The 14,241-nt window shown below is 43.1% G+C and overlaps 2 protein-coding genes and 1 long non-coding RNA gene across 5 annotated transcripts; 1 reads left to right on the top strand and 2 right to left on the bottom strand.

Annotated features, from left to right (window-relative positions):
- Positions 1-552: 552 nt before the first annotated feature.
- fem1a (fem-1 homolog a) lies at positions 553-3,569 on the bottom strand. The gene has a single exon (XM_086096802.1). The coding sequence runs from the start codon at positions 3,388-3,390 to the stop codon at positions 1,537-1,539; it is 1,854 nt and encodes a 617-aa protein (XP_085952928.1). The 5' UTR covers positions 3,391-3,569; the 3' UTR covers positions 553-1,536.
- Positions 3,570-3,719: 150 nt separating this feature from the next.
- LOC147180978 (uncharacterized) lies at positions 3,720-7,225 on the top strand. Of its 2 annotated transcripts, XR_015090580.1 has the most exons (4): positions 3,720-4,044; positions 4,129-4,235; positions 5,275-5,542; positions 5,627-7,225. It is a non-coding gene; the product is annotated as an uncharacterized LOC147180978 (long non-coding RNA). The 2 variants fall into 2 exon arrangements; XR_015090583.1 differs by lacking the exon at positions 5,275-5,542.
- Positions 4,985-10,279, bottom strand: LOC147180977 (C2 calcium-dependent domain-containing protein 4C-like). Of its 2 annotated transcripts, none has more exons than XM_086060180.1 (3): positions 10,088-10,279; positions 7,595-8,335; positions 4,985-5,966 (listed from the first exon to the last, which is right to left on the bottom strand). In XM_086060180.1, exons 2-3 carry the CDS (start codon positions 8,327-8,329, stop codon positions 5,415-5,417), a joined length of 1,287 nt encoding a protein of 428 aa, XP_085916306.1. In that variant the 5' UTR covers positions 8,330-8,335; positions 10,088-10,279; the 3' UTR covers positions 4,985-5,414. The 2 variants fall into 2 exon arrangements, with proteins under 2 accessions (XP_085916306.1, XP_085916296.1); XM_086060170.1 differs by lacking the exon at positions 10,088-10,279 and adding an exon at positions 8,658-8,708.
- Between the last annotated feature and the right edge of the window lie 3,962 nt (positions 10,280-14,241).

Raw genomic sequence — 14,241 nt, 5'->3', positions numbered from 1 at the left:
TTAACATACCCGTCTTCATTTTTGGGACAAATGAGCTCACAGTGTTTGTCATTTCACCCACAATAAAGGGCATCTCTGTTGACCGAGTGCCATGGGTGCCAGTCACCCGGTGACCTGCCCGAGTGGGATGTGTGACACACGGGCCCCCAATTTCAGAGCAGATGCTGGGCAAAAACAGCCCTAAAATTAGAAGGGCGAGCACCCCGTCTCTAAAGCTGCCCCGCAGCAGTGACGATCACGACACTATTTATACTATGAGCGCACGACTCGCAACGATCGGGTTTCTGTTATTCTTTATATCAGTAAGCTGCAGTTTAACCGAGTCCGCCAAAGCTCGCGTTTTAGTGAAGAGGCTGCTACAAATAACACTATAATGCACTGAAAATGACTTCCTAATGTTCAAACACGCATCATTTTATGGATGAGGCTAAGCGGCCAGCGCAACAATTTTAAGCCATTTAAAAAGAGCTCATTGTCTTATGCACAAGTGTAAGAAACAGCTGCATAGATGAATTCTAAATAATAAATAAGAGATACGATTACACCACAGAGTTCCTGCTGCCATACTGAATTTTATTCAGGCGTTCTGACACACACGTCATGTTCATACCAGCCAGAAAGTGGAAGGCAGCAACAGTCTGTAGCCTGAATGTATGTCCATTATTTGAATCTGCATTTGAGGCGGTGGTGCTTCCAGCCTGGACAAAGAGCAAACATTCAAGAAAACACAAAAGAAACAAGAGACTATTAAAAATAAGACTGAGATGCAAGAGTGGCCACAAAGCCATGGATTCAATTTGTGAGAATTGCGTCTGAGGTTAAATTGGATTTTAGACGGTTGGACACAAAAGAGTACCAGGAAAATCTGTTTGTGTCGCAAGTGTCGTGGATGCTGCCGCATGCAAGGTAAATGAACTGAAAAGCGATAAGTTTGGATGTTAAGGCATTTATAGGAAATCTTCGGAATAGAAAAAAAAAAAGTCGATAAAGTAGTTCTATTTTTCACCTGTGAGAAGCAAATTAGAAGTCATCCAGTAGTCCGATCAGTTCACAGTGATTCTTTGCTTCAAATACTGCCAGACACACTCACTTTTAATTTTTTTTTTTTCTTCGTCTCCCAAAATGACCTGAGGAATTCCATGTACCAAAGGAAATGATTATTTTTGTCCTAATCACAATGTTTGTGGCTTCACACAACCCCCCACAATTGGCAAATTTGGCACAGCGAGTTTAACATCCTTGCAAACAGCCAGAACATGTCATCAAACAGCAACCAACCAGAAACAATAAATACGTACAAGCAAGTGTGCTGGTTGGCTTTGCGGAATCATCCATTCAGAATATGGCAAAAACCATCATCTCAACATCAAGCTTTTTATTTGACCGGGTGTGGTCTTTGACTAAATTCACCCATTTACACAGTAACACAATGTCACTTTTTGTCAGATTTCATTGTAAATGCTGGACTGAACATCTGGTGGTACAAAGGAGGAGTAAAGCAAGCAAAGTAGTGTCATCAGGAGACAATAATGGAGGTCAGTGCAGCTCAATAAAAGCTTCCATCTCCTCCGAGATGAGTCCCCTGTAAGGAAGTCTGTGCTTTTCCACTGCGCGAGCCGCCAGGCACTGAAGGGTGATGTAGTTGAGCGGGTAGAGAGTCGGGTCGCCCATATTGTGCTCATCCAACAGCTCGTAGGCCGCCTTCCTCTGCGCGTTGGTGGCGTCAAAGTGCGCCCCAGCCTTCATGAGAAGCGCCATGATCTCCGGGCAGCCGTTGCAGGCGGCCACGTGCAGCGGCGTGTTGTTCTCGCAGTCCCGTGCGTCCACGTCGGCGCCGCACTCCAGCAGCAGCGACGCCACCGCCAGGGAGGGGAAGCGGCCCACGGGGTATCGGCCCACCGACGTGGTTTCCTTATCCACGGCCATGTGCAGCGGCGTGAAGCCGCAACGGCCACGCGGGTTCAGCTTCAGCAGGCGGTAGACCGTGTGCTTCTTGCGGTGCTCCTGCTCCGAGTTGCACTCCAGCTTCTCCAGCAAAAAGATGAGATGGAGGATGATGGCGAGCGCCTTTGTGAACTGCGGCGCCTCTGGCGGATTGTCCTTCTGTGCCACGGCTCGCTCCACCTCCCGCACGCTTTTCCCCAACACGGTCATCAGATCGTGGAAGGTGATGCGTGTTGACAGGGTGCCTTTCGCGCGGTCTTGAAGGACAAAGGAGAAGAGCTCGGCGAAGGACAAGAAACTAGAGGCCGTCATGGGGCTGAGCGGGTCCAGGTTGCTCTGCTGCATATCCAAAGCGTATTTCCACAAGCTGATGCATCTTTCAAAATTACCCGAGTCTGCGTAGACGGCTCCCCTGTAGCGGATGTAATAGGAGGTGTCCGGGTGGGATGGTCCCAGGATGCGCTCGCGGACTAACAAAGCCTGCATCCTCATCTCATCGGGGTCAGTGATCAGAGCCTCCAGCTCCTCTGCGCTGTTCACCTCCTTCGCACAGCCATAGGCGGGCACGGGGGGCCCGGGCGGGGGCTTGCTCAGGCACCCTGCTTTCTCCCCTGGCTGCCTCAACTCCATGGCTCGTCTCCAGTATTTCATCGCTCCCAATAGATCCCGCTTTTTGTCCACAAAAGTGGCTCCGAGCAGCTCAAGCGCATCTATGCGTTCCTCCCTGGAAGTGCGGGGCTGGTGGGCGAGGTACTCCACAATGTTGGTGTGACCTGTAACACTTGCGGCGAGAAGCGGGGTCATCCCATAACCATCTCTTTCCATGCGAGCGCTGCACTTTAACAACATCTTCATGATGTCAAGGCTGCCAGATTCGGCACAGTCATGAAGGGCCGTGTTTCCTTTGACACTTTTGCGGTTGACATCAGCACCGCGGTCCAGGAGGAACTTGGCGATCTCCTTGTGGCCCTTGTAGCAGGAGATCATGAGGCAGGTGTGGCCGTGTCTGTTGGCCACCTCCATGTCAGCTCTGTGCTCCACCAGGTAGCGGACGATTTCCAAGTGGCCATCGAAGCAGGCGGCTCGTAGCGGAGTGGAATTAGTTAGCGTTGCATTGTTCACCGAGGCACCGCGTTTTAACAGGGTCTTGACAACCGGGAGGTGACCGGCAGCCGAAGCCGCCCATAACGGCGGAGCTCCTTCGATAGTCTCGCCGTCAAAGTTCACCGAGCCCCCGAGTTCGACATTCGCTTTGCAATGTTCAAGGAGGTAGTCTACCACATCTAAATGTCCATATCGCGACGATATCAAGAGAGGGGTGCCTCCCTGTGTTTTCTCTTCGGCTAAAGCTTCGAGCTCTTCGGGAGTTTTGTTGCTCAGCAACTTTTGGATAAGTTTCACCTTACCATCTCTGGCCGCGTTGAACACCGCCGTCGTTATATCCATTGTTAAAGGCTCCGCGTTGCCTCGAAGGACATGAACCCCATAACCACTCGCTTACCACCAAAAAGGTGAGTTTGGCTTTTAAAAGCACGAATAACCAATTTTGGTCCGGGCTCTGCTTCGAGCTCTCATCTTTCTTCCATTTTGAGGGCGCTGGCAAGATGGCGTTTGTGTTGCTTGACAGTTCTGTGTTTACGGTGACCGAGGTGCATTGTGGGTGAGGAAGTGCTAACCATAAATGTGCAGACGCCTTTTCTCAGCATAATAAACTACACTCCCACAATGCAGTGGGATTAAATGGCCTACAGTTGATGGGTTCGTTTGGTATACTTACCGAACAAACGAGCCACACTCAATTCCTTCGGTAGTTTAGGCCTATCAATCTTTTCCGCGTTACCACTCTTGCAAACCCAACACTCCCTTCGACATACTATGACGTTAAATTTTTGGAAACGTACATGCAATTTTAATCTTCGTCTTTCAAATCGGCATTAGACCCACACCTGTTTCAGTGTGTTGTCGTTATAATGGATTTCAACTAGTTTTATTGTTTTGTTTTATGTTTAAATTGTTTTCATCTTCTTCTCATTCTTCTTTATACTTTTATTAGCGTACAACACTTTTCCTGCTGTGATTGTTTTTAAAGTGCTTATTAAAGTTGAGTTGAAAGTTTAGTTATTCTGATAATGTTTTCACAATCGTTCGATATCTGTAGTTAATGTATTTTTCTTCTACTTTCAGTATCATAATCATGTTCAACAATCTCGTCACAGAAGATCCAGTTTAGTCACTGAGACGTGTCATTATATACTTTAACCAGCAGAGAGTGCTAGGATACCTTTTTCATGGTGAGTTTTGCTGTGTATTTCCCTTTACTGTAACTTTAGTTTAGTATTCAGTAACGTTGTAGGACTAAGTGTATCAAAAAATAAATATACTACTATACTACTACTACTACTATCGGTACTTAAATGAGTCAGTGAAATGTATAGCACATAAATGCTAGATTTTTAAAAAGCACCTTAAAACCAACAATTCTTAAAGATGAAATGCAAATACATTGAATTTAAAAGTCAAATACAGAACTGCAGTGATTATTTTGGGTACCGGTTGAGGGAGCCTGCGTACCACACTTTGGAAATCATTACTTTTTGTGTTCCACTGTAGGCCATTAAAATCTAAAAATTGATTGCCCTGTGTTTCTTAAGAGTAATCAAGCCATGATTTTACTTCCTGCTGCCCTTTACACTGCGAGGCACATTTCAATCAGATCGTTCTTTCCTCATATTAAACAGGGACTTCCTATTCACATAAGACAATATTTTGTGCACACACGTGACATTAAGCCTCTCAAATGTTTTCCAATTTCCTCTTGACCCAAAGGACCCCTTCTGTAGACTTGTGTGTTTAAAAATACAAATAAAAAAATAATAAAAAGGGGGGGGGGTGCAAGAACAAAACCTTTTGAGGGCATGAAATAATTAAAAATAATAATTTATAACCCACTTAAACATAGTTGCAATTAAAAACAACAGCAAATATATAAAAAAAAATATTTGGAACATAAAGAAATGTATTTATTATTTCAACAGCAAGTCACTTATACAGCCTGAGGGGTGTTACATTCAGTAGCCAATACATTACCAAATACGAAGTCTGTCAAAAACAAAAGGGCATTATTCATTTGGGATAGCACAGTTTATACATTATCATTTGGCATCGTTGCAGGAATACAGATCCCATGTAAACTAGACCATTACAACTCATTAATGGTGTGATACATTGTGCAACTCGGGATGAAATATACAAACAAGGTTGCACTTTTTAAATTGTAAACTGTAGTGAAACTGCAGCTTCCTAGTTAATGGTTTTTGGTTTGGCTTTTAGTGTGCAAGATACATCTCCTCCAGGATTCCTTTCACCTGTCCAGTATTGATCAGATCTGCAAAGTGGAATGAAAGCAGAAAATGAAGGGCTCTGAAGATGAAGGGCTGCTTGTTTTTCACCAAAGTTTTGACAGGGATTCCCTACAGGCCTGTGAGCAGCTCACTAAGCAGCACTTTCCGTTCTCCGAGAAGCATGTCTCTCTTCAGGCTGGTTCCCTTATTCACGACCTTTATCTTCATGGCCAGACTTTTGACTTGCCCCTTAGGCAGTGAGTCAAAAAAAAAGTCCTCGTTGAAAACAGGATTCCTGCTATTCTTTATAATGGTGCTTCTCTGTTTCTGTTTCTTGCCAGGTGTCAGGTAGAGCGCCACGCAGCAGTTGATGCTCTTAAGGTCTGTGTGCTTGCCATAAATGGCCTCCGCCATTAGCACGCGAACCCTCAACCTCGCTGCCTCCGGGTCGTAGTGCGTGCTCAGTCTGAGTGTTCCGCCCTTGTGCAGGTTAATGGTGTGCTCGCGCTGCAGGGTGTCAGATGCCAAGGCCCTCGAGCTGCTACTCTTGCATTTGCGGAGGGCGTGAGAAGTAGGGCAACGCATACGCCGGCGCTGCATGTTGGGGCTGTTGTCGGCAGAGCTGCAATCATCCGTGGAGAGAGAGCTGTGCCGGGCCAGTGAGCGCTTGGCACGAGATACCTAGAAACGGACGAGAAACACAAGCGTCAACTGGTAATACACAGAAAGAAACCTGCGTGGAAATATGACTCAGGCCCCGTCCAGACGGAAGCAAAGCCGGCTTCGTTCCTCAAACAAATCTCGTACACACAGAAGCATTTCAAGACGCTGAGGATGTTTAACGGCTGTAATGTATATGCCAAGTCTGGAGTGGCGCTGTAGCGCAGCCACAGGGAGTTAACGGAAAGCGTAGAAGAAAAATCAGCGAAGAAGACGGACACTTTTTTTTCTAACTTTATTGCAATCTACAGAACAAACATGGCTTTGCATGTATCAAAACAACATAAAAAAGACAAACACAGGAGAAATGACAATGGCGGGTGATTCAATTACAACGCCGCTTGTTGAACGTGGGAATAAAGAAGCAAAATATTTTGCTGCAAAAGCATAAGCAAGCTAAGGAAGCTGCGCAAAACGACTACGACACGGCTATCCGCCATTGTTGTTGACAGACTGACGGTTCGCGCGCAGTGACGCGAGAATTAGCGCTTATGTCATCAATCTGCGACAATGCGTCGTCATCGAGCTGCGACCGTTACGTCATCGCTGGAGGAGTATCCTGCATGTGGTGTCCAGACGGACGCGTATTGAAATCTTTCCACTCTGGAACCCGGTTTCAAAAGTGATCGGTTTCAAGCTCCAAAACCGCGCCGTCATGTGGACGAACGTCTTAAACGGTAAGAAACTTGTGAGGATACATTGAAACTGGCTTTCGTGTGGACGGGGCCTAAGAACTATGTGGAGCTGTCCAATTTGCATTATATTAAAACATGAGCGCCTCCGTTCACATCAGCGCTTAATTGGCAGAGTGGCAAAGTGTCCCATTTCTACTATTACAACATGCAGTTTAGCTAGCCAGCTATGCCTACACTAGGGTGACCAGAAGTCCCAAATCAACAGTTGAATTTTGGGCCTTGTGTCAGAAGTCCCAGCGGATTTTGCCAGCCTCATTGTTTTGTCTCCCTTTTACGCAAGTCCCGTATTCTCATCCGCTAGCGGGCATGTTTTTGTCGTACCAGAACGAGAACTATACTTCCTGCTTCTGTGCCTGAGAATCATTGGAAATATAGTCCTACTAGCCTCCATGTGGTGTGTCAAATTTAGAAGACATTTCATTTCACTTAACATGGACTAAAATCATTCCAGCACCATTGATTCAACCTCAACTATTTTGTGGTCTGAAGAACAACAACAATATAAATGACATCACTACTCTTTTGTTCATGACTCCAGTATTATTTCCTGCAATACAACACTAACATTGAAAGCAAGAGTTACATACAATTTTGAGATTTTTCCATCTCCTTTTCAAAGGGAGCCATTAATCGATGAACTCATTCATGTTCCTCTTAACTGATGATGGAAATGCTGGAAAATATCCACCTCTTATTTTGCAGCCTTGATCCTTCAACAGTTCAGGAACATAAATTTGTGGCTATGGAAAAGTATAATTTGAAATATGATTAAGTTGTGCTAATATCTCAGTCACGAAACAAATCCAACTCAAGGTACAACTGTATTGCTTATACTATTTCTGACTACATATTCAAACCACCTTAATTTCTGGAAGAAAAAAAATCAACTCTTGCCTTATCTTGTGTCTCCTGTGTGATGGAGCGCAGGAGCGAGGCCGAGCGGGACAGCAGAGGAGAGTTAAAAGGCGACGACTCCGCTGAGGAGCAGGTGTCACTCTCTCCGCCACTGAAGTAGCGATAGGGATTGGTGTTGGCCGGGGCGAGATGCGTTCCCCCTGGGGATCGCCTCTGGGAGTTTGGGGAGGTAAGAGGGCTGTTGGGGTGGCTGTGGAACAAGCTCTCTTTGCGTCGGGTATGAGGAGACTCCATCAGGGTGGAAAAGCCATAGGAGGTCTGGGCTTTGGGGACGTAAGGCAGTGACATCGCGGTCTGTGACTGAGGGTCTGCGTTGGTATTGGCGTCCAAAGTCACGGCGGCTGGCTCGTCTGCACTCTCAATTTGGATGATGTGACGGTTTGCTGACTTTTGGAGACTGCGCGCCTCGCCTCCGAAACGGGAAAAGAGGCGAGGGCTGCAGGGGTTTTTGCTGCTGCGAGCTCTGGGGCTCTGGACGCAGATGACGTGATCGGAGGTGGAGGGTCGTAAGGCGGGGTGGTGCTGAGGCTTGGGGGTTGCTGTCTCCTCTGGTGGGCAGCAGATGAGTTTGGGGGGGATGAAAAAATCTGGAATTTTTTCGGGGGTGAGCACATTAGCGTATACGGCCACAGGAATGGCCTCAGTGGTCTTTGGGGGCTGAGATTGAGTTCCACTGCTCTCCATTTTGTTGCGTAGCTTCTCCAGTAGCCACATGTCCACCTAGGCGTGCCAAACAACCAGTTCTGCGTTAACAAATAAATCTTCATCTTTTGTTTTTATAAATAGTATCTGACATAGTCAACAGAACTTATATAGCTTATCTACAGGGTGATTAAAAAGTAAGTATATATTTTTTTGTGTAACCTTTATTGAGCCAAGGCACCCATTTTACATAAGAAAAATCTCACGACACACCACCAATTATAAATGTCACAAAAAATAAGACGACTGGAAAAAATTCTCACACAACTTTACACACAAATTGACTTACTCAAGGTGAAATCAGGGCTTGTCTAATTGAATGCATAGCTGATGTACTCACAGGAAGCATAACGTATTTGGTTTGTGTCAGATAGGCAGGTTTGTGGTGGAGCTTGTGGAAAAAAGTGGAGGACCCAAGCACAACCCCCCCCCCCCAAAAAAAATGTCAAAAAATCATTTAACAAAGTGACTACGGGAGAATCAAAACATTCAACATCAAAGACTGTGGCGAAAACATGACTGAACTAAATACAAACAAACTGACATGACAACAAGGCACAGCTGAACAAGACACAATTTGTCTGAGGGAGCTGATTGGTGGACACAAGGAACAGTGCTCACGAGAACAGGACATGATGACAAAAACAAGTAGACAAGACATGAAAAAGTAACACAGGGAAAACATGAAACGAAACATTTAAGTAATCTATGTGAAAGGAAAGCATTTAGTATTTTATTTAACTCATTCACTGCCATTGACGGCTATAGACGTCAAAAATTAATTTGAACTATTTCTATTAGTTTAAAAAAAATCCACTTTTGCTAACAAGAGTATGAAAACCTAGATTTTTTTTTTGGTAAATTTAGAACAGATATAAAATTTGTGATTAATCGTTAGTTAACTAGTGAAGTCATGTGATTAATTACAATTTAAAAACATGAATCGCCTGATGGGCCTAATTTAAAAAATATATATTATCATAATTAATCGCATGATGATTTTATATCTGTTATTAATGTACAATAAAAATATATAGGTTTTCATAAAAAATGAAATTAAATCAAAAATTGTTAAACTAATAGAAATAGTTCACATTAATTTTTTACGTCTATAGTCGTCAATGGCAGTGAATGAGTTCAAATTTGATACAGGCACAAGAATTTGCTACCAGTCAACCACCAGGAACTCCTTAACTTCCACAGTATTTGGCTAACAAAGACTTACTCTTTTTTTTTTTTTTTTACCAACCTTTCATAAAAAAAAAGTCACATGAAAATCAAATCTTCAATATTCTCACTGCTGATAACTGTCCAGTTTTATTTTTTGTAAGGGTAGGTACATTTTGGCATGCATGTTATTGTAAAGAACATACCCGTCATCCCCTCGCTACGCATCATACATTACAAAAACACACAAAATGACAAAAACTTTTAGATGAGTAATTGGTAAGTGTTTGAAAAGAGTTACTTTGCAATTGCCCTGTATATGAATATTCAACAAGTCTGCAATATAAATATATTCCCAAAACACACACACACGAAATGAAAATAGAAACTACAAGAGAATAATAGTTCAACAACAATAAATTGCTTAAAAAGCATGATTTGATATGTTTGAATGCCCAAGCAAATGTACATTCCACCACACCAAGCATTTGAAAACATAACTTTTTTTTTCTCTTTTCTTTTTCTACGTGACAGCATCCGAATTGATTTTTAATACATTATTAACATTCTTTGGAAAATGTCGGTTTCACCCAACGGACCAACCTGTTCTCTGCCGAACTCCGGCTTCTTCAGAGCACTTTCAAAGTGATGTGTGCGAGCCGATCCGAGGTTGTGTGCTGCTTCAAGTGTGCGGGAAAAAGCAGCGAGATGAGGAGCTCGCTTTATAAGATGAGCTGCGCTCAACCAGGAGCCAATCGGCACGTTGTGAAAGCTTCCCAAGATATTGACCGGCAAACTATTGACTATACGCGTGAGCGGCTAGAGGGGGAGGGAGGGAGAGGGGGGAGGGTCAGGGAAACTGGGGGGCGGCCGCAAGGAATCCAATTCCAAATCACCTGCAAGGAATCTCACGGGATAACTTATAAAGCCGAACGTCGCTGTGATTTCAATTGGCTTTCGTTCAAGCTGTATTCCTTTGTTGTTGTGAGGCAGGCACTGCCGGCACTGCTCTATACTGGAATGCATAGAGGCTATAGTGCAAAAATGCAGAGTCCCTAATTGGACTTTCCAATGGCATGCTGATAACGAGGCTCTGTGTGTGCTCATTGTGTTTTACTCTTTTCCTGGCATTCAATAAACGTCTGCAAAGAGCGATGTAGCTCTCCTTACCCACATGAGAGGGCATTAGAACATGTATGCTCCTCCCACTACTGCTTCCACCAATGATATGAACATAAATATGAATATAAAATGATGAGCTATAGGCCCTTGCGTCTGTTTTTTTGTGATGAATCATCACAATTTAGTGTTGCCCAAGAGTTGGGATTCATTTGGGCATATTCTTTTTTTTTTTTTTTTTTTTTTTTGAGGGGGGTAACATTTATTTATACAATCAGCACATAAACAATCTAAAAAGAGAATTGTTGAACCAATTTAAGATTTCAAATTGAATTGTTGACCAATAAAATTGCTTCAATTGGTAACACACAATTGAATTAAGTTAATCGAAGTGAATACACTGTAACACATTTCTGTAAAAATCTACAGTGAAAAATACAGCAATATCTTCTTCTTTTTTTAACAGTATTAAATTATGCTGCAACACATTATGGTTAAAACAAAGTGCATTATGGGGCAAAAACAAAGTACAGTAAGAAAGTCATTTTGCGGTATAATTAGCAGTAAAATACTGTAAATTTTACAGCAACTATGTTTTGGCATGTATATATGTGGATTACAGTTAAATACTGTAAAGATTGTCGGGTTTAGGTGGCGGGTATCTCTATAGAAGAAGCAAATAGCGGACCCTGTTGGTGAGTTTTGGTAAGTAATAATTTAGCGCGAGGGCAGTCTGCATCGCATTTCTCCGATAAACAGGCAACATTACAGCTAACATTCATTTATGCACTCAGCTGCAGAACGCAAGGATTGGTTTCACAACAAGGGCGGCACAGTGGTTGACTGGTTAGCACGTCCGCCTCACAGTGCTGAGAGTGTGAGATTGAGTCCGGGCTTCGGCCTTCCGGGGTGGAGTTTGCATGTTCTCCCTGTACCTGCGTGGGTTTTCTCCGGGTGCTCCGGTCTCCTCCCACATTCCAAAGACGTACATGGCAAAAAATACAATGAAATCTCTTAATTTACTACACCCACATTTTAATGCTATTAATGTTGAAAAAAAATTCTCAACACATTTAAGGTCGCAGCCTGATTGCCTGAGTTTCCCCTGCTGGTTTCTCTCCTATACTCTTATCTGTTACTCTTGCACCATCCTGCACTGCTCCTTCATTTTGTCCCACTACTCCCTGTCTAATGTCATTTGCCTTATATGAAAACATAAAACATGAGCGTTAGTTAACCAATGTGATTTAAAAAAAATGTTTTAATCTATCATCATTTGAGTCACTAAATGGCAAGTGGTACCTGATCAGCATCATCTTGATCATTCTTCCTCTTCTTTGAGAAATATTTCAACAAGATCTGAAAAATGCAGCAAGCAGTTACATAATGACGTGTAGCCATTAATGTTAGCCTAATACTATCAATTACTTTGTTTATCTTTATTTATACTCATTGTTTTAAGTGGAAAAAACACTTCGGGGTATTTTCGCTGGAGAGGAAGAAAATAAAGTGAACAGTGGCAACGCAAGATGGCCACCGCCAGCTTCACTTCTCGCTCCAGCATGAGTAGCACAGGTTTATTATTATTATTTTTACATCCGTGCTGTATCAGCCTGCGAATCCACCCCAGAGTCCGTGGTCATTTTGAAGCTTTGAGCCAGGACAGCATGGTAGCGTTTTTAGTTCGCTTTTTTAACTCAAGAGTTATGGTTGTACACACGCGTTAGGGTCTGCTAGCATCGGGCTAGCCGCTAGCATCACGTTTACAGCGGCCTACTTGAATGACGTATGCGCGCTTCTCTCGTCAAGCACAGATCTATATGGTAACTGGATTAAGCGTGTGCATGGTGATGTGATGAGCGCAGGATTTACATACTATATGTAAATCCGTGGATTAGATCTGTGCGATACTTGAGATTTTGGTATCGATCGATACCAAGTAAATACTGGTGCCAATATCGCCGATATCGATACCCATACTAAGTACTTTTAGGTTAGTAAAATATTATGGTATTTTAAATCAGTTGTCCTATTAAATAACTTTTTTTTAAATTCAATTGCATTTTACTCACATTAACAACACCTAGCCAAATGAACTTAAACTACCGCCGATAAACTTGGCTGGTCGTTATGCGACCCGCTCCGTCAAGTGTCCGCATCTCAGAGATGTTTTGTGAGTGACAAATATACATCGTTTGGATAAAAATGACGTGTTTGTAGCAGACTTTAGTGAGCAGCAGCTCCCACGGAAACCGTTCACCTGCCTCAGTATAGCAACCAAAAAAGGTCGCAATACACCATAATTGTGACCGTCACCCTGCAGCACAAAATTTAACAGACGACACACGTCATAACGACATCCGACCTACCTTAGTAGATAACGAAGGTCTTCTTCGGTCTGGACAGGTTTGTAATCCAAACAGAGATTTAGAACGAACGTTAAAGAGGTCATTGGTTCTCGCCCGGAAAGCCGTTGGGTTCGGCACGCGAAGGGGCGTTTTTTTTTTGTTGTTGCTGTTTTTCCTGCTGGCTCATTTTTTTCTTTCTTCGCTGGCTCGAAAGAGCAGCGGCTTGGATTCACTCAGCGGCGGTGCTCCGCCACTGAGTGAATTAAACGGATAGAACGGTGATAGAACTATATGTTACCAGTTCAGTCATTGTTTTCCAAAGTAAAAACAGATGTTTGCAAATGTCTTATTTTGATTAAACACAGAAGATAATCAGTCTTCTTTCATGAAGGATTATAGAAATCAATGAACAATTACTGGCGATAGGCTGAAATCAGAGCATTTTGATAACTTTAAATAAAAAAATGGCTCCAAACGATTATGTGATTATTAAAATAGTTGTCGCTTAATTTGATAATTGATTACTTGTCGATTAATCGATTAATTCTGACAGCTCTATATGAGTTCATGAAACCTAATATAGTCACTTGAATTAAAATAATCCAAAATGAATCAAATTAATTAATTAGGTTATTCCAAAATTAATCCAAAGTGAATATATTAAGAACTCATAATTAATTACATTTAATATATTCACTTCTCCGCGTTGAGAGGAACCAGTTGAGGTGGCTCGGGCATCTGGTTCGGATGCCTCCTGGACGCCTCCCTGGGGAGGTGTTCCGGGCATGTCCCACCGGCGGAGGCCCCCGGGGACGACCCAGGACACGCTGGAGAGACTACGTCTCTCGGCTGGCCTGGGAACGCCTTGGGATCCCGTCGGAGGAGCTGGCTGAAGTGGCTGGGGAGAGGGAAGTCTGGGCTTCCCTGCTAAAGCTGTTGACCCCGCGACCCGACCCCGGATAAGCGGTAGAAGATGGACGGATGGATGGATATTCGCTTTGGATTCACTTAATTCAATCATGTGTTGTTTACCAAACCAGCGGTTTTATTAAATTGGTCAACAATTTAATTTGTAATCTTAAATTGGTTCAACAGTTCTCTTTTTAGAGTGTAGTTACATTTAAGAACATTTATTATATAGTTTTCTGACAATATCTCTGTTCACTTTAAAGATAAGTGGAAAAAAATAAATAAATAAAAATAAATAAATAAATATTTCACAAGAAAACAGGTCAACCATCTTCGGATATTACACAATTGAAGCTTCATAGAAAAAAAGCATTTGCATTT

The sequence above is a fragment of the Leptonotus elevatus genome, chromosome 1 (genome assembly GCF_054856555.1).
Source record: "Leptonotus elevatus isolate MCC_2025b chromosome 1, RoL_Lele_1.0, whole genome shotgun sequence".
NCBI lineage: Eukaryota > Metazoa > Chordata > Actinopteri > Syngnathiformes > Syngnathidae > Leptonotus > Leptonotus elevatus.
This window is presented reverse-complemented; position numbering and strand designations above follow the sequence as displayed.